The following is a 20537-nucleotide window of genomic DNA, read 5'->3' on the forward strand; positions in this document are numbered from 1 at the left end:
TGGGGTGTCATGCAAAACAGATGTTCAGAGGGTTTGGGAACCATTCAAGAGAAGTGTCGTCTTCCTCCAGACGTACCTCTGTGAAAACACTATACAATCTGCTTTAATTGCAGCTCTTCTAAACTGATGTGTAATTCCAGGCTGGAAAGTGTTCGATCTTCGATCTGCAGGATGAAAGAATGTACCTGAAAGTAAATGAAATCTCATGGCAAGTAGGTTGTTTTCAGTTCTATGGGATGTCTTCTCTGTCTGTGGAGCTTTGGCCATCTTGTAGTCCACTTAGATTGTAAGGCCCTTGGGGCAGGGACTGTCCTCTTGTTTATTTTTGTGCAGCGCCTAGCACAGTGGGGCCTGATCCATGACTAGGGTGCTCTGGAAATTCAAATAATAAACATATATAGGCTGCTCCATGTTTGGGGTTTGATGTAGAGCACAGCAAGGTGACCTGGGGAGGGGACTAAAAATTACGGAGGCAGGGCAGCTAATGAAATAAGTAGCTGGCAAGACGAGCTCAAATAGTTAACTTTATGGTAGTATTTGAAGACATCCCAGAGAGGCGTGTGGCTGATTTCTGGCTGGGAATGCTTAGGATGCAATGAAGCTCCACCGCAAAGGAGGTGGAAGAGCCAGCTGAATCTGTACGTCTCTGAAATCTAATTGTGAAAATGACCTTCATGTACAGAGCTTAGACAATGCCTGTCAAAAGCCCTGCAATGCCTCCATGACTGTAACATTCAGCTACCTTGGCCAGGCGTCGACAAAGAAAAAGAAACCTAACCGTTGGGAACTTTCCAAACGAAGCCCTCCAGAGAGGGCTACCAAGAATTAAAGGGAGCATGGGGGGAAGGCATTGATCCAACAGTGCTCTACCCCAGTAAGCTTAGGATATACTCTGATGGGAATGTGCTTTTGTTCAGTACCCATCTGTTCCACCAGTGTGTAAAGTGAGAGTGCTCTTCCCTTTCTGTTTTAGGCACAGTACTCCTAGACACAAGTGGACTCTTGCTATTTATTGAAATATGGACCTTTTTCATTGAAAAGCTCCACGAGACGAATGTGAGGTCTTCTCAGCTGTTTGATCATGTACAGCCGTAATACTACATTTTTCAAAGTTTGCCTTTGTTCCCAACCTGGCATCTTCATCTTTCTTCCTCTGCAAGAAAGAAGGTGAAGCTGGGACAGCTCTTTTTGTTCAAAATTTTGGTTGATATATTCTAGATCTATTGAAATTTTTTTGCATAGATTTGTTGCTGAGAAAAATCCAGTGCAGTTTTGGATAAACACATAATTAAACACTGAAAGACCTTGATAGCTGGCAAGGTACCAAGGTACCTCTGCTTCCCCACCCCCAAAATGGGAGATGACTTCTGCTTTTTCTCCATGTTGTCATGGACTTCCTACAGCAACAGATTGCTCTTTAAAGTGATATGTTTAGCCTAACTGCACATAGGTGCTTCTTCCCTTCTCCCTCCTGATCAGCATTTCAGATGCTCTTCCCCTGGAGGCACTGGTAGACCCGACGTCACTTGGATTTCAAGGGGAAAAACTGGACCAATATTTGGATCGCGTGGCTCTGCAGAACACAGATTGAGGGCAAATGCTTGACGGTGATGTTTGCATGCATAAGGCTGAGCTGATTGTCGGTATGCCATGAGAGAACCATTCCTCCTTGACCTCAAATTTTGCTGAGACATGGAGAGCGGGGGTTTCTCGGTCACTAGGAAAGCTATGAAACCAAGTCCTGAAATCCCACAACAGAACCCTCTCAACAAAATAAAACATTACAATGCTTCTGTGCTCACAACTGTGAGATCTGGACACCATACAAATGGCATATGAAACCGCTAGAGCCCTTCCATATGCCGTCTCTGCGCCATTATGGGGAGCCTCTGGCAAGACAAAGTTACCAACCTGGAGGTTCTCCAAAATTCAAATACCACAAGCATCAAGACCATGCTGATAAAAGCCCAACTACGCTGGGTTGGACACATCATTTGGATGCCTGAACATGGACTCCCCAGAAAAATTTTCTGTGGAGAATTGGACATCGGAATCAAGGCCGCCCCAGAAAGCACTACAAGGACAGCATGAAGAACAGCACACCTGTTGGTGCATAAAACGGGATAATCTCAAGAAGGCTGCGTTAAATAGATCAGCCTGGTGACACACAACACTCATATATAGGTGGGCCTTGCATTGAGAGTCAAAGATCAGATCGTAGTTTGTTCCTTTCTTGTGGTAGGGAGTCCTATAGCTAGACCAATTCCCAGCACAGGCTCGTTGTGTCCTTGACGCTGTCAGTTCCAGAGTGCGGGAGGAACGCAGCAGACGTGGTCATGAGGGGAGAGAGCGGCCTCCTTTAAGAAGGGTCTGACTTTTAGGTCCAAATTTCTGCCTGCGCGATTGAAGGGATGAGTGCCTGATGGGGATGGACTGTGGTTGGGGAAAGTCCTGCCTCGAGGGGTGGAGCTGGCGATGGCGTTCAGCTGGGGTTTCTCCTAGGGTTATGTTGCTGGTTTGTTTTTGTTGTATTGTGTAGACTGTGAGCAGTACATTATTCCAACAGATAAATTAAAAATCAGCTGATGTGGTGCATCAGCTCTGGGCGACATCATATCCCCCTCAGTGTCCACCAAGGGCATCCACTTTCAAGCTTCCGGATCCCCAGCTGTCAACCTCTCTGGTGCTGAAACATGTGTCTGTCTCCATCCTAACTGGGGCTTTTCCAGACTGCACAGCTCCCTGCGCCTCTGTGGTTTTCCAGCAGGTGAACCTGTCTCAGCAGGCCTGCTTTGCCTTCTCTTTGGAGGCTATAAACAGCATAATTTCCCATAGGTATAAGGTACCACACAGATTTCTTAAGCAAGTACATTTATTTTTAAGGTGAAAGCGTTAGACAAAAGATATTACAACAATAAAAGAATTTACATACATGTTAATTAGCTTACCAGAAATCACCCCAAGTCCAGCAAGGGCTCTGGCAGGTGATCAGTCCTTCAAACCCCACCAAGGCGTTTTCTGTGGCCGCAAGTTCATGACCGCTCTTAATTCAGAACAAGCATCCTGATGAATAGGTCAAGTCCTTCCATCCCCTCCCAGGAAAGATTGGGGCCCCCTTTGGACAGAAGGTCTGGTCTGTTTGCTGGATCTTAAAGCTGGCCCTGAATCAGTTAAAACTCATGCTATTTATCCAAAAGTCCTTTCTTTGCTGGTCTCTGAGAATCCACTCTTAACCAGTATATGTAGTCTCTCCAGAGGTGTTGCATCCTGAGTGAATTTGCCCAGCCACCTCAACCCCACTGTCCTTAGCTCCTGGAGGATTGCAGTCCCCCTGCCCCATGAAATTACATACAATCCCTGGCCCATAACGATATGCAAACATCATTCAGTAAGGCTTGTCCAGGATAGTGCAGGGAATTGCCATGCCTGTCACAGCTTTGGCGACTTCTGCTAGGACTCTAATTTGGATCCAGTAATGAACAGCTACTCAGTGCAGTCTGCAGAGCACTAGGGTGACACGCTGTGTTTAAAGATGGGCTGCTGCATATGGTGTCATCTGCAGTGTTTCTATTTTGAATCTCCTGTGAACAATGAGGAACAACTGTGCTGGCTATATGGAGGGTATGGATATATTTCAGCTCTGGTTAATGTATTCACTTGAGCACGTGCACCTTTGTATTGGAATATTTTGTTTTGGCAGTCTAGTATTTTTTATTTATTTATTTTTAAAATCTGGGTCATCTTGCCTGCAGCTGAGAGGGAATACACTACTGTGATTAACACTTGCTTTCTGGGAGCTGGCCATTAAAGGTTATTCAAGAGCATAGACTGGGATCTCAAAGGCCCCTAAGGGAATGGGTGAAATTCAGTGGGAACAGATGCCTGATTCCCCTAGTTTCCTCTGCACATCCCAGCCATGTTGGTGTCTCATTTCATTTCCCCCTGGGATTTGTACGTGTTTAGCTCTTGCCAGCTGGGAGACTGAGCATTACCCAACTTGTGCCAAAATCTGGATCACTGGCATGGAGACCATGCTCGCCCAACAAGAAACCATTCCGTAAATTTGCAGTCTTACTTTTCACTATGCTTTTAATTGTGCTTTTAATTATGTACCCAGCTCAATACAAATGGATTAAAAAAATCATATTCTAAGTTATCATTTGATCTGTTGAGAAGTACCAAAGACTTTGCTCCTCTCTGGCTGGGCTCTTTGGTAGTGCCCTAGCTGTATCATTATGGCCGTTGCACTCGCACGCACTCACACACACTCGTGTGCGTGTGTACACACACACACACACACACACACACACACACAGCAGTCCTCTTGCTGGAGCATTAGGGGTGTTCTGTTTTTTAAGCAGCTCCTTCATTAACTTATTTTAAAACGTCCATTTAAACCATTGGCTTTGATGGCGTGTTCCAGTAACTGAATAAATTAAGTAAATACCATAGTTCCATCACTTGAAAGCAATCATTATTGGACAACTTCTCTGAACTTCAAAGGTTGAAGTTTTTGGGGTGAAATTGTCTGGGTATCCTGAACTAGGAAGTGCATTTTTCATGCCTCTCCAGCTAACTGGGCTGCCAACACCCTTACACAGTTCAATTAACATGCAAATAGTATCTTATCAAGTTATCACTTGTCTCTCAGTGAATTGGCTATGTGAATTAAGGCTTCTAATTCTCTTAAGTGTGTAAAATAACTCTCAGATCCATAGGGTTGTAAAGTGATAGTGCCCATGGTAATAACTATAATACTAATAAATTATACTAGTAACACCTAAAGCCCCAAATAGAGATCGGGGCCCAATGTGTTAAGTGCTGTACAAACACACAGTAAAAGACACTACTTGCCCTGGAGAGCCTGCAATCTCAAAGGGTGGGAGAGGAAAACAGAGATTAAATGACTTGCCTAAAGTGTCTCAGCAGGTTAGAGACAGAGCCTGATGTGAGGTGCCCTATCCACTAGGCCGCACTGCCTCTGTGCTCACTACTGACCTCTGTTTTTGATCACCAAATGAAAGTATCTTTCTGATGCACGTTTCCCCACACACCTACCTTGTCTCCCAACAAATTCCCTGTAAAGAGGGAAAGGCACTTGTAAGTCAGTGTTCAATTTGGGCTGTCCAGTTAGTAGTTCTTAGGATTACGTTTTGTGATCACCAAATGCTGCAACTTGAGTTGTGTTTGCTACTGCCAGACACCAGGCTGTTCAGTAGCGGCGTGAAACTTCCTGAAGGAGAACATAAAGAAATGAAATCAGCAGCACAAGGAATACCTTCATTAATTCAGTTCCTGCACTAAGCTCTGGCTCAGCTACTTGAATGAACTATCTATTCAAAGTGGCAGTCGTGTGGGCGGGTGGCAGAGGGGTGTGTGTAGAATCACAGTAAAAATAGAGCTTAGACTACATGGAGAGCTGGTCTGTGAATAGTTTTTGCATTGATTTAACTATCTCTATTTAGAAACTGACACGAATAAATCTGTGTCACCTCCCATGTGAGTGTGGTTATCTTGGTATAAAGGTGCCAGACATGTTTATGGAAATAAATACCTCAAAGGAAAGGCCATTGGATCATGCCTTAAATCCTCTACCTGACTCTCACTGCCTTCCCCCACCCTGACAGGTTCATGCCATAAGAGTAAACGCATGTCACGTGGAGAGAATTCCAATTCCAAGACAGCTGCACTTGTGACTGTGTTCTGTAACTTGCTCTCCTTCCCCGTCCAGGTATGAAAGGCATGGAGTGCTCCCCCTCAACCCCCACCATGAACTCCTACTTCTACAAATTCATGATTAACCTACTCAAGAGATTCAGCAGTGAGCGGAAGCTGCTGGAGACCAGAGGAGCATTCATCATCAGGTCAGAACACCATCTTTCTCCATCTCTTTCTCATACCACAACTTGTGATAAGAACATCTTCCTTCTAGATGGTATGTGGCATTTTAGCCTAATGCTTGCCTGGTTCTTTGTGGCCAAAGACCTCTCTGCAAGCCATCTTTGTTTGCCAGTCATTGCAGTTGATATTTTTAGAGCAAGTGAATTAATTTTTCACATGTTAAGACACCATATTTTTCACTTCTATCCCCTGAGGTTAAATATTTCCTAATTAAACACTGTTTTCAGATCCTATCTTGCTGAGACACTAACAAAACAGCGGGAGTGTGAAACAGGCTATTCTGTGGGTGTGTGGACCCTCTTTCTTTAGCTGGTGCGGGTACAGTGTGGTGTAGTACTTGTGTGCATTGACAATCTGTTCAGAGCATTGTCATTGTGAGATGTATACACTCAACAGTTGGCACTGCCTGGTAAAACTCATCACTTTAAGAGAGCGCTTTTAAATGGGAAGGCAAACGGAACTGTGGAATCAGTGTCATGGTCTCTTGTGTGGTTTGATTTCTGTTTCCAGGGACCTGTAATTAAGTGGTGGATACTGGGAAAACGTGTGTTGCGACAGACAGCTGGCAGTGTGTAATCCTTAACACACCAGATCTGGGGCAAGGGCAGCAAATTCTGCTGTGCTTTCTCAGAAATCAACTTGAAGGTCACAGGCGAGGCAAAGGGGGTATTGAGTGGGAGCAGAGCCCAATTGTGTCTCTTTCCTTCCTTGCCTATATCAGAAGGCATTATTGAAGTATGCTCGAACTCAGAACCAAATGAGCATGGAGATTTGAATTCCATGGAACTCCCTCTTCCAGGGCAAGAGGAGGTCAGAGGCAGATTGGATGGATGGAATAATTGTGAAAGGTACATGGTTAAGTATTAACCGTATCGCTTACAAGGAGAGAAGTGATCAGAGGTTGCAGTACTGGTTAGCATGCTGCTCATGCACGCCTAACCCTTATGTTTGCAGAGAAAACCTTCAAGGTGTGTCTAATGGCAGTGATGTCTGCCTGAGTCCTCTCCTCTGTTGTTTCAGGTCGTCTGCAGAGAGAGTTGCCCCATTCATTTCAAGGGGAAGTTAGGGTTTGAAGCTGCCATTAGATCTCGGTGTTAATTATTCGTGCTAAAACAATTAGCAGTGAAACATCTGTGTACACTAAGATTGTGTATGGGGCATGAGTGCCACCGCTCTTTCCACAGCAGGGGGAAGGTCTGCAAGGTGTTTTTTTCACCTCTCCCAGGATATCCCCCACTCCATGCTTATATTACACCTCAGTTCCACTAGATGTCGGATCTCAAGAATCACGGGAGAAACTAATTTCCCAAAGCCTAGATTGGCATGTGCTAATGGCCTTCTCCTGTCGAAGTTTATGCTATGTGGGATTTTTATAACAGCAAGTGCTTTCTCTCTTCCCTGCCTTCTGCAAAAGAGAACACATGGCCATGGTCTGCATGCACTGTGCTTGAGAGGGAGTGGTAGAATGGTCCTGTTTCTGATTAGAGGGCCAAGGCCCGCACTGCACATTAAGAATTATACCTGGGTCTCATTCTGGTTTGGAGACTGTACAGTTTCCTGTCAGACATTCCTCTGAACTATAGTCAGCTGGACTCTTTTACGTGGGGAAAATGGCACGGGGACCAAAGGTTCCTGCATCTGGGCTTGCTGTGCCATTTCCCAATGCGTAGTAGAAATGAAATTGGGCCAGGTCATGGCAGCTTAATATGCCAGTGCTTTTCTTGGTGACTTGTGCTCCAGAATCCAACCTTCCAATTAACAGAGAAATTAAGGCTCCAGCCCTTATGGCTGCGAAGAGACTCTTGTAACTGTTACAATGATGACTCCCTGAGTCTGCACACAGCATGATGCGGTAGCTTGGAGAGGTATGAACTGCCCCATTGATCTCCGGAGGTGTTAATTCTTGAGCTTAATATATGCAGTTTCAATGCCAGTTTTAACTTTCACTGATTTAAAGCAAGGGAGAAAGGCGGAGGGGAGAGAGTTTGCTGTACTGTCAGTATTTGAATTTGATCTGTTGTCACCAAGACCCATTGATCATGGGAGCCACTTGCGCTATCTTCAGTGCAGTCTTTTCAGATTGTCTTCAGTGTATTTGTTCTTACTGTTTTCCTAAGTAGAGCCAGTTGCTTGACTATAATTGTGGTTTGATATTAAAAATGTTCAAGAACCCAAATAACCAAGCCTTTGCCCAGTGGTTTTCAATATTTTTTTCATTTGCAGACCCCTACAAAATTTCAAATGGAGGTGAGGACCCTTTGGAAATCTTCAATGTAGTCTGCGGACTTGCAGGGGTCCGTGGACCACAGGTCGAAAATCACTGCCTTAGCCAATTTTATTGTCCAGTGACCAATCTTTACAATACATAAAGCAACAAGTTAATACTTTTCCAATCCTTGTAGGAAGCTGTTCTCTTGCCGTGTTCAGTTCATCCTGCACAGAAGGTGTGCTCCGAACTAAGCGTTCAAACTAGCAATATCTGTAGTGGAGAGCTCTCTGTTTGTCACCTAAGACTGAAATCCACCAATCAGCTCTTTGTCTTGTTTTCCTTTATCCACCTATTCCTTCCTTATCTCCCTGTTTTGGATTCCACGTTCTAAGTACTAGTTGTGCTGTAGAGGCAAATCCCAGCCTGTCCTGGGACATAGAATTAGTGGATCTTGTCCTGACTGGTTTCATATTTACTAGTGCCAAAGCTGAGTTCGGTTTTGCAAAGTGTTGTGGGATGCTTAGCATGGGCGAACAGAATTGTGGGAAGAGCATAATACAATTCCGTCAGCATAACGTCCCAGCACTTGCATGGAATGTATACCAAGATTAATATCGGATGCACAATGCATGGTAAGCTGGTGTGGGCCATACATGTTAATGTGCTGTGCAATACATATGTGTTGGCTAGTACCACAGTCCAGTTGTGCACTCTCCCTGAGTGAGTCTGCCTGCTACTGCATAACATGCTGATGTCCTGCAGATGCCAGGCTGATTCTGGGGTGAAGGCAGGGTGGTAAGTTGGTACCAGAGCACGTGATGTGCAGGTGTTGGACAATCACTAATGTCCTAACAGTTTCTCTTCCTTGCTAGTGGGCACTGAGTTATAAGGATAAACAAAGTAGTTCCCACAAGTGAATCCTTAATAGAAGAACACAGAAAGGTTTCCCCATTAGTAGCTTGTTGACCTCTAACCCATGGCATGAATTCAGGTGATTGGCAAAATAATCATATCTCGGAGTTAAGATGCTTTCTAAACCAGTGAAAATGTAACTAATGCTCTGATGCAGGTAGGAATAAGCAAAGAAACTTAGATTATTTTAAAGTGAGCTTAGCTGTGAACTTGAAGTGTAGTATTCAGCTTGAGGCCCAGTGGTAGCAATGGTTAGCAGAAGGCCACATTAGGCTTAATGAAAGTTTAGCATTAGCAAGTAACCTGGGGTCAGAAGATTTAGCAATATCTATCTTGTGATACACTGCAAGACTGTAAAGCCTTTATTTTGCCTGAGTTCCCGAACTGCATTGTATAGAGAACCTTCTGTCTGCACAATGCTTACAGCAATTGTCAGAACCCAACCATGGGTAGCAGGAACGGCAGGTATGAACAAGAGGCCAAGACTTAGAGTGTGGTCTCAGAAATAGGTCCCTGTAAGGGAGTAAGTGCATAAATGGGGACTCAATCCCAACCCGTGGCGAGACCTCGGGATAGCAGGATGGTGGCAACCTTAATGCTTACTCCCCCTTTCAGGGGAACCCTCAGCCCATGGATTGGAGAGTATACATCATGCAGATTCTGCTGCTATCTTCTAGTTCTAAGATTTTGTTTATATTGATTGTAGTATTAATAAAATGTAGTGTGTCTCACCAATCATCTTCTTAATTAATCTCCAAGTAGCCACCAAAGCACACACACATTATTAGTGACAAGTGCATGTTGCACCCCAAATTAATTGAAAGGCTACAGCCTTTTTCCTTTCTTTTAATTCCTTATCCCCCACATGTGGCACAGATTCTGTCTGTTTTGATTACCTGCAGCCCCAAGGACAGCTAAAACTAAGGAAAACTGGGAACAAGCTGCATTTCAGTGACTTGTTGTACACCCTTGGAACCTGGCTTGGGAGCAGAGAATGAGAACAAAATGGTTAAATTTAGAAGACTATTTTGGGGTGAAGGAATAACATGAGATGAAAAGGAATTGTGCGATAGAAAGCTCCAAAAAACAAACTAGTGACTCTTTCTCTAGTGTTGCCAGTGTTGTCTGATCTTGGCAAAGAGGGAGGTCCAGAGGTCAGATGGAGGCTGCCAGGCAATGTCTGGAATAATCATGGTTTATTTCCTAACCCCCTCTGGTGCTCAGCAATGGCCCCTTGTAGTTGATGATTATGAAAGACTTTCACCTCTTTTCTACTAAGTCTTCATTTGACCCTAGAGGCTGAAGGTATGTTCTGTGTATGAAGTTCAGGGAATATGACTCAGGTGGGTAGTTCTTCAGTGATCCTAGAGGCAAATGAATTTCTGGCAAGTCACATGTGCAAAGCATCTTCTGTAGGACAGTCTCTGGAGTGATGCTGGCATCTACTCCTGACGGAGGGTCTTTCCTTTTTTCTGGCCAGAGGACGGGTATGATGCCTGGGTCATAGTCCTAGCACCAAAACAGGATGGGTAGTGCTCAGTCACATTATGCCCTGGCTTCCCATAACCTTGGGAGACTGAGGAAATCAGCCCTGGAGAACTGAGCAGTCACCACGGACACAGAATAGTAACATTGCTGACCTTTTCATTTCCGCAGTGCGTAGCTCCACTCCCCCATCCTTCTGCTAATGGCTTTCCCTCTATGGGTAACTTACAGGCCCATAGCTAAATCCACCTCCTGACCGAAGGGGGCATTGCTGCGGGGATATATAGAGTCCAGTTTCTACTCCCCCTCAGTGCAGCTGTTGATGCACAGCTCTCCTTAGGGGCCTGCTTTCTTCAGAAGGTGCCTGGGAAAATAAAGTTCAGTAAGAGGAGCTTCAGCTCCTGCTCCTTGTCTTCCGGGGCCCCTGTGTGCCTGAAAAGCATGAGGTCAGATCAGCAGGCTGCAGTTTAGTAAAGCCTCTTGCCTTACAACAGGAGGTTCCCTGCTCACTTCTGGCAGGAGCCACAGAAATACCTTCCATGTTGGGCACTTCCCACTATGCTGAGTGCTGGTGGGTTCAGACATCCCCTCTTCTGCCACCTGAGTACACCCTGCTTTGCCCTGTGCCGCCTCAAGTCCAAGGCAGGCCAGCTGCCACAAGGCCTTCAAGGAATCCCAAGCCTCCCACTGCTGCTCAGCCCGACCCCAGAGGCTAACACCCCAGTTAAATGCTGCCAGGCGGGTCTCGCCCAGGCTTATGCTAGGCACCATGAGAGATGTGCCTATCCTGAGGGGCCAGAGACAACCTGGAGGCGGAGCTGGCTGAAAATGAGAACTGGCCCACAGGACACTTCGGAACAGTTTGTTCCAAAATTGTCTGTACTTTTTTTTTTTTTTTTTAACTAAAACCCAAACATTTCCCCCTTGCCTTCCTCTCCCTCCCTCCAGTGACCAAAGGGAAAAGAGGCAGGGGGAAGGCCAGTTTTCATCCAAATGTTTGTGAATGAGAACTCACGGCTGGCTCCACCAGGGAGGAAATCCTAAGCACATAGTCCCCTTAGTAGATGTGTGATTAAAATGTAGGTCGTTACGCGGTGCCCTGTCGACACTAGCCGTACCGGTCATTACCAGTGCTGGGGCTGGGCCAGTCACAGCAAAGGAGGGAACTCGCTAGTGGGAAGAAGTCTAGTGTAGGCCCTGCCTGCGCTGACTGTAGAGTTAGTGAAATTGACGCTAGCAGAGAAGAAGAAGTCTGCTGCAGTTTCCACGGTATGCATCCGATGAAGTGAGCTGTAGCTCACGAAAGCTCATGCTCAAATAAATTGGTTAGTCTCTAAGGTGCCACAAGTACTCCTTTTCTTTTTGCGAATACAGACTAACACGGCTGTTACTCTGAAACCAGAGAAGGGAATGAAAGCCAAGCATTTGGGAGAGGCAAGGGGGCTGTAATCAGTGTTAGCACATACTTGTCTCCAAGGTCAAAAGAACACGTAGGAGAGCAGCCATCTTTATTAAAGACTCAGCACCCCCACTGCTTCCCTGAAGGACTGGCTGCTCCCAGTAACCACTCATCTTCCTCCAGGGAATACCTGAACTGAAATTCCTGATATTTCTTTATACAGCCCCATCTTTGGGGAAGACGAGCCCTTTCAGGCAGCCTTTATAACCCTAAAGAAGCAAAAGAGCGCACACCAAACTTCGAGTCTTTGGTGGGGCACCTTTTCACCTGGACAAGCGTCTGTCTCAGCAGGTGGATGACTTCCTTGTGGGATCTCGTCCCTCATCCAGATGTTTTCTGCTGGCACTTGAGCACCCTAAGCCCAAACCCTGTGAGGTGACTGCACCTCAGAAACGCAGTCTAGTGCTCAAGACACTGCCTCTCTCCCTTTGAACCCACAGACGCTCTTCTCCCAGATGTTCTTGCATTCAAAGGGGCTGCTTTTGTTGGCCCAGACAGAGGGGTAGGAATCACAGCAGCCTTTTGCTCACTATTGCTCATTGCCTTCCACTGTGTCAGTGGCCCTGAGAAATACCAACCTTCACGCTAACCAGGAAAGATGGACCCTGCCTCCCTCTGCCCTAGCCTGACATGTGGCAAGGAAAGAGTCCTGTACTCACTAGCTGTGGGCTGTACCATTAAGCAAGAACAAAATATTAATATTCAACTACTGGCTTGCTGAAATGGTTTGTAGCAGCACAAATATGCAAAGCAGCTTCCAAAGCATCGCATTTCCCCCTGGATCCATCCAGCTGTCCTTGAAGCATTGAAAACCAGATGAAATCCCTTGCCACTAAAGCTCATCAGACCAGGAGTCAGGTGGGCTTCTGGGCAGCAAATGGCCCCTGGAAGTTCATCTGTGCTTTCACTAAAGCATCATAGGTAGGACGTTGCTCTAATGGGCAGCCCTTAGGGCACCGTGTTCTCAGGGCTGCAGTCATCTGCTCCAGTAAAAACCTCAGGGGCATGTCTTACCCCACATACACAGTGGTTCTTTTGCTGAGCCCATCTGGGGGCTGTGTGGAGAAGTGAACCCTTTTTCTACACTTCAGGGGGTTTTGGAGTAAGCGTAAGAATCCATGTGCTCGTCCTGTTCTGTTTGGCATGCTTGATGTTAACCAGGTTTGTTAGTGTGTTTAAATCTAGACACTCTAGTAGGTCCTATGTACTTTATCCACAGTAACCCCCTAGGCCAAGAGATGGCTCCTGATTTAGCATTTTGCCTGCCTGTGGGGAAAGGGCCCATTTACCCACATTGTTGGAGCTCTTCACAGATGCCAGTTTTGCAGGTTCGGTAAAATTCCTCTCTGCAACGCACCTCTGCTCCCAAAGGAGCCCAAAGCACTTTCCAGGCTTCAGCTCGATGCACTCTCCTGGGGGATGACTGCCTTCCTCCAGCCTGGGCTGCAGCAGCTGTGACAGCAGTGGCAGGCAGCAGCTGAGGACAGGACGTGAAGATACCAATAGTAATTCAGGGTATGTCTGTACTACCCGCTGGATCGGGGGGCAGCGGTCGATCCAGCAGGGGTCAATTTATTGCGTCTAGTCGAAGCGTGATAAATTGAGCCCCGAGTGCTCTCCCATCGACTCAAGTACTCCACCGCTGCGAGAAGCGCAGGCAGCGTCGACGGGGGAGTGGCAGCAGTCGACTAACCTCAGTGAAGACACCACGGTGAGTAGGTCTAAGTACGTCGACTTCAGCTACTTTATTCACCTAGCTGAAGTTGTGTAACTTAGATCGGTTTCCGCCACCCCACCCCAGTGTAGACCAGGCCTCAAATCCCAGCCATCACCTCTTGGGTAGAGACATACATCTCTCTCCATCCTGATGGAGGTTTTTCTAGGCTGCAAAGCTCCCTGTCTATACTGCAAGTTCCCCAGCAAGTCAGACTGCTTAGACCCCTCCCTCCGAGGCTATAAACGGTGTAATTGCCTATAGATATAGGGTAGCACACAGCTTTTCCTAAGCAAGCACACTTATTCTTAATGTGAAAGCAGTACAGAGAAAACAAATTACAACAATAAAATAACCTACATGCATGCTAATGAGCTTGCCAGAGATCACCCCAACTCTAGTAAGGGCTCTGGCAGGTGATCAGTCCTTCAGACCTCACTGAGGTTTTTTCTGTGGCAGCAAGTTTGTTCCTAACAGCTGTAAGTCATTCTTCTATCCAGTTTGGGCCTCTGGAAACACACAATCAGCAGACAAAGGTCCCCTCCTAAGGGCAAAGCATCAGAAGACTGCGTTCTTGCATAGTGGGGGGCGGAGGGGTCACATTTGTATGCAGTTCCCCCAGAGACTTCCTGGGAAAACTACCTCACTTTAAAAGTTCATTCTTGTCTGGCTTGTTGTCAGGGTTGCCAAGCCTCCAGGATTGGCCTGGAGTCTCCAGGAGTTAAAGATTTATATTTAATTAAAGGTTGTCATGTGATGAAATCTCCAGCAATACATCCTACCAAAACTGCCAACCCTACCCATTGTCTCAGTCCTTTGAAGCTCATAACGCTTCCCAGAATCCACATTAGTCATGTCTCTGTCCTAGAGACAACCCCCAATAGTACATAAATATTTGCCTTTTTAATACAATGAACTCCTACGATACTTAAATGTATTCATTAAGTTAAACCTTATTGAATTCAGGTTTGTCCAGCATATTGCAGGAAATTGCCAGGTCTGTCACAAGCACCTTGGTATCCCCAGTGGTTAGGACCTTCAGCTTTGTCTGAGCTAGAAGATGGACCCTACAGCAGAACAGCAGATAAGGAGAGTCCAGTGGCTCTGGGGCTAGCCTGGGAGACCTGGGTTCAATTTCTTGCTCTGTCACACTTGCTGTGTAACTTTGGGCAAGTCACTTAGGGCTAGATGCACAAAGGGGTTTAAGCCGCACGTGTGCTGGGGTTTGGGGGATCAAAATGTTGGCTGTAGACACCTAACGTCCTTAGGTTTCTGCTGGTAGAACCCTCTTAGTACCAAAATGTGCTGCTGGGTGTGGACACCTGGGCACTTAGCTCATACCTGAACACCAGCAGGGTCCTCAAACTAGGTGTTGCCTTGCCTGGTGCACCCAGGGGCGTGAGCCAGTAGGTGTGCTCAGAAGCTGTCCCTTGGGTTGAGTCCCACACAAGCCAGAGGAAGAGGTGTGGTGGGCACTTGCCTGCAATGTGGGACACCCAGCTTCCGTGTAGACCAGGCTTTAGACTGACAAGTTGACCAAACCTGTTAACCAAGATGCTGTGTTTAGAAAGTGGGGTGGCGGGGGGGGCAGGCGTGTTCAAAAGCAACTGGCTTCCACGGTAGAAAACCATCTGGTGCTTGCTGGGCAGAGGCAGGATGGAGCAGAGGCGCTTTTCCCTCTAAGCCGCATGTTACATTGGTTTCACTCTGTCTGCAGAGCTTCCCCACGGCCGCGCTCTCTGCGCTCTGGTGAGCATGGCCAGGACACGAGCCCCTGAAAACCTGCTGGCAAAGGAAGGAGCTTTCGTTTGAGTTAGAGGGTCTTGCTGACTCTTCAGGCTGGATAAAGAGAGAATTCCCCCGGGATTTTCTTGTGCCAGTTGTAACAGACTGCATCCCCTTGTTTTTAAGGAACTCGAGCGGTCATTACCCCCACAGCTCAGGGAAGGGCAGGCAATGGTGTCACAGTATAACTCGGTATGTAGCAAGCTCAGAATCTTAGCATGCCCCACGCGTAGAACCGGGGCCCAGATCCAAGCTCCTCAGCCTTCTGAGGAAACAGATCTGCATTGGACAGTTGAGGTTGGGGCCCTTCTATGATACTGGAAAGAATGCAGAATCCTCATGCACTGGAATGAATGGGGGTCTAGGGATGAATATTACCGCCAGTGCTTCCTCGTGGGTGGGCTAGGCAGCCTCTCTCTAGCACTGAATTCATGCAGAACGAGTGACAAGGGAATGGCGAGAGCCCAGGGCAATTCTGGAAGGAGCTGTGCAGATTTCCCCTGTTGCTTTGCCCGGTGCATCTACACTTACCGTGTCACGCCATCTGCTTTTCCAGCTCTGGCACCTACCCAGCTCTGCAGGTATACTGCCTCCTGACCTGAAACATCCTCTGCTGTTCCAGTCCTAGGTCCTCATCCCCAGCTCTGCCAGTGCCCTTCAGACCTGCAGCCCCGCCTGCTGTTCCGGTCCTCGCGCCCTCATGCAACTTTCCCAGCTCACCTCACCCTTGCAGCAGCCATGGGCCTGCGCAGCTCTCCCCAGGCATATCTGCTCTGTCCCACCAGTGCTCCCTGCCTTTGCAACTCTGGGCCCCTTCTGAATGCTCTGCCACTTGTTGATTTGTTTGGCCATTTTGGGATGCACTCCAAATCCCACTGGGATTTTAGGTTGAGAACATCAAACTCATGACATGCTATAGATTTCCAGAGATGAGACCTGCTGTAACCTAGTCTTCTGAGTTAGGCTATGTCAACCCACCCCTTCCAGCCCTGTGCATAGCAACTCACTTTCCAGAGACCCCAGGAACCCTTTCACTGAAAATCCCCTCCAATGAGGCTGGTGTGTGTTTCTTCCTCCTATTTCCCACCCTCCATGGTAATGCATGCAGAACAAAACCCTGGTTTGTTTTCATGTGAACTGTTCCACTTGTACTGGGCAAAGCGGGAGGGGAAAAAAACCCTGGCCTCTTTGATAAACTGTGTTATGAACTCAGGCATAATCCAAACAGCTGTGATCTTTACAAGGGATGCTTCTGTGCTGGGAAGCAGGAAAGTCTGTGAAAATGCCCTGCGCTGCCTGCCAAGATGGCTCTCTGGCCGACTGCCCTTTTTGCTTTAATGAACTGTGCATTCTCCCCCACCGCCCCCGTTGCCTTGCAGAAAGGAGTAACTGGAGCATTTTACTTATATCTTTTTTCCTTTTAAAAAAAAATCACCAACTTCAGTGTAATTTAGTTCAGTGAACTGTGGGGCTCCGAATGGTGCAATGTACAGCCAGAAATGTACTTGGAGCTCTGACTTCCCGACAGGACAGGACAGGGGGCAGCGCGATGGACAAAGTCTGAGCTAGGAATGTGTGATCTGAATTCAGAGCAGTTGACTCTATTGCCTCTGCCCCAATGCACTCAATTTTCAACTTAAAGGGCCAAGCCACCAAGTTCAGACCTGAATGTTCCCATAGGTCCTGGAGGGTTTGGATGCAGAGTCTTGGTCCAGGCCCACCTCTAGTTTAGACCTGCATGGTGGTAAATTCAACTGCCATGTCAGTCGCCTTTCCTCCACATTCTTCTCCTCCTTTGATGGTCAGCATGACACTAATTTTCATGAGTGCAGTTTATGTAATAGTCATTAGTGCACTTGGTGGCCTGCTCAGTTTCTGTTGACTTGGCGGGGGAATTGGTGGTAATCCGTGCGTTGCACTGATGTAGTTGAAAGTTGGATTCATTTTTAATTGCTCTGCAAGATGACATGAAAAAAACCTGCCTTTCATGCAATAATTGGGGGACTACAGCTTTGCTAAACTGGTCAGTTCTAGTGATGAATGGATGTTCCTGTTAATCGTCATGTCCAATTTATTATGGTAGCTGGTCAGGAGTCAGTTGGCTGATATCTTTCCATCCCCCTTGCCCCCCATCTCCACAAATTATCCTGCCATACTTCTCTCCTCCAGTGGCCCCCAGCCCAGCTCCCCATGTCTAGCTCTTACCTTTGCATCCACTGAATTCTAGCACTGGTAACCGAAGATAAAGAGCAATGTTTTTTAAGTGGCGCTGTAAGGATTGGGCTATTCCTGCTGGTGCACGTGCTGCAAGGAGGTGTCTTTGATGGAGCCTCTCAGACTGATGGGTTATGTTAATTTGTGGCCGGAATTAATTTCTATAAGAATGATCCCACTTCCCATGATGCAATGGGCTCAGCAGCTGAAGGCACAGGTGACCTGGTGTCTTGGCAGTTTTATGTATCAAATCCTTTGCATGTAGGGGCAGCGGTGCTTACTATGGGGGGGTTAATATGTGGCATGGATGCTGCCAGATTATTCCTGGAGAACCCTGAGAATGCTTTGGCTTCTGTCGGGTCACTGGGAACCCCAAAGTGCCATTGTGTTCTCATCTCTGCAATATCCTACGTGGCCACATGGAACTCAGAGTGCATTGTTACTCAGGACCTGACTGCAGCTGAGTATGGTTGCTTATACACAGCAAAAGCCTCATAAGCATAGGGGGGCAGCTCAGCAGGGCTTGACCATAGCATAAGAAATTTACTGTGTAAATGAAGCCAACCAGACCTGCAAGCTGTGGGTGAGGAGAGAGATTTCTACAGGGGTTAGAGCTTGCACCAGGGGCCTGTATTTAGGAAGCTGGAAACAAGCAGTGACTCTCGAACCTTCCTGCCCCAGGAGCCCAGCATCACTGCAGAGCAGACCCTTAGTTGTAGGGCTCCCCCAGCCCTTGGCAATGCATGAAACTTGGAGACCTCCATGCCCAACCTCTGGAGCTTTGGGACAGGTGCCACCGCTGGCAGACTCCGAGAGGAGTGTAAGTAGGGAACGAAAGCCGAGCTGTCTGAGAATTCCTCCAACTCCCCCTCTCTCAACAGTGCCCAGGGAATTGTGACTATGTCCTTTTAAAAATACCTCCAGAGTGCTGTTGAAATTAGCTAACTGTCCTACATGCTCAAGTTGCTCTGTGACCCAGATTACTCCAAGCTGCCTGTAAGAACTGGATATCTTTTCCTTGAGAAAAATGGAAAACACATGTGATCAACATCATTGGAATGGGCTGGGATTAATTAAATTTGGTGTGTGTGTGGAGGAGAGGAAGAGGAAGTGCTGGCTAGGGGAAAAAACAACAAAACCTTTCAAACTATGCAAGAAGTTCTGTACAGGGCAGCATTCCTATTTGCATGGTTTTGGTGAGGGGGTGGAGGAGCAGTTCTTCCCACTAGTTTTCCTAGTCCCCAGGGAACGCTGCATGGACTGCAGGAGCAGGTTGGGGAATTGGGATTCTTAGCCTGGGGAATTGAGAGGGGGGAGAGAGCGAATTTGATTTGTCCCTAGGGACTGTGGCTAAAACACAGTTTCTGAACAACTGTTCTAACATGGTTCTTTGGCCCCATGCATCCTGTCTGGATAAACTGTGTTTGATTCACCTCTTGTTCACACATAACTCCGTTGAGTTCAGTGGAGTCACTGCAGTTTATACCAGTGCAGGGAGAGAACTGGGTCTATTGTAAAACAGTAGGATTGCTGGCTGCAGTGTCTACTCATAGCTCCCAAGTATGATTTAAAGCTACCTTGCAAAATTCTGCTCACCCAGGGCAAGTAAAATGATTGAACAAGAAAAGGCTTCTTTGATCCTCCCTTGTGTTAAGTGTGGGGGACCCAGTTGGCTTTGGTTAGCTTGGAAAATGTGCATGGCAGTTGGGGATTGCAGCAGTGCTGAAAAGTCAGGATAGGTGGGGCCGTAGAAGTGAGGCATTAACTATTAAAGTACCAGAGACTAGTATAACCTGCGTCAGTCCTGACTATGCCAGTCATGTGTCATCCTCTGAGTTGCTGCAAATCTCCTGGCTGTCTACTGCCGTCAGTGGAACGTCTAGTTATGGGGCAGCAGAGTGTACTGGGGAGGGGAGGGGAAATCAGTTTGGGAATGAGTTTGTCTTGCCTTGCCCTTGCATGGGGCTCCTGACTCACTGACCAGGCTCTGTTCCAGGCCTCTAGGGCGAGGCTGTGCATCTTGGTACCTCTGGAATCCTCGCTGACGACTTGATACGCTGACGCCTTGGGGGCATCTGGTTTTTCACACTGTGCCTCTTCAGCTCGGGAGGCTGCCAAGTGCGCGCTCGCTCTTGGCATTGCGTGGAGCGAGCCAGCAGCGCACAGGAAAGAGGCTGCTGTAGTGAGAGTGCAGCAGCATCCCCATTAGTCGTATTTTCTGCGGGTTAGGGCTAGACTCTGGAGCTTTGCTTTGGGCCAGAACACAGCGCGGGAAAGTCTCACTGCGACCGCAGACTTCAAACCTTGGTGCAGATCGTTCTGCCCCGACTCCCTGATCTTGTTTTGCTCCCCTCCTGCTCCTCCCACTCGTCCAGCAGGGACCTCCTTTCTGTCCCTCTTCTCAGTAGGTTGGCTTGTTGGTACAAGAGCTGTCCCTCTGCTGCTCCTGTCTCGTGTAGCCTGCATGGCTGTGCCGCACTGACTGTCTCCCAGCTGGAACAGCATCTCTGCCCCAGTGCAGTTTCCTGTTGAATTCTGATGTGTTCGTGTGGTTGTATGAGACAGCCTGGGGCAAATCAAACGGACCCTTCAGGCCATTGAAGCAGGGTTTGTGGGTAGAGCAGCCATGCTTTGGCAGGGCGGGTGCATCGACTGCACTGTCTGAGGGGTCCATGTTGCCCTGAACAGGCTCGCAGGGAGGGTGATATTGAGGGCAGAAGGGCTCAGCTCAATGAGCACAGTGGTGCTGGGAGAGGGCTGGGTTGGCTGAGGAAGGATGGCTGGGCTGCAGGCTGGTCCTAGGTGGATTTCACACACTTCAGCTGTATAATGTAATCATCAGGCTTCATGCATAAAGC

General features: G+C 47.5%; 1 protein-coding gene across 6 annotated transcripts in view; it reads left to right on the forward strand.

The window, feature by feature from the left end:
- VAC14 (VAC14 component of PIKFYVE complex) overlaps nt 1-20537 on the forward strand; it is a 199891-nt gene that overhangs the window by 102967 nt on the left and 76387 nt on the right. For all 6 annotated transcript variants that reach the window (XR_013347723.1, XM_077831576.1, XM_077831574.1 and 3 more), the window contains one exon: nt 5732-5864. Coding sequence is in view for 5 of the 6 variants with exons in the window: in XM_077831576.1 (XP_077687702.1) it covers nt 5732-5864 (133 nt within the window). In the remaining variant the exon portion in view is untranslated. The remainder of the gene's footprint in view (nt 1-5731; nt 5865-20537) is intronic.

The sequence above is a fragment of the Eretmochelys imbricata genome, chromosome 12 (genome assembly GCF_965152235.1).
Source record: "Eretmochelys imbricata isolate rEreImb1 chromosome 12, rEreImb1.hap1, whole genome shotgun sequence".
Lineage (NCBI taxonomy): Eukaryota > Metazoa > Chordata > Testudines > Cheloniidae > Eretmochelys > Eretmochelys imbricata.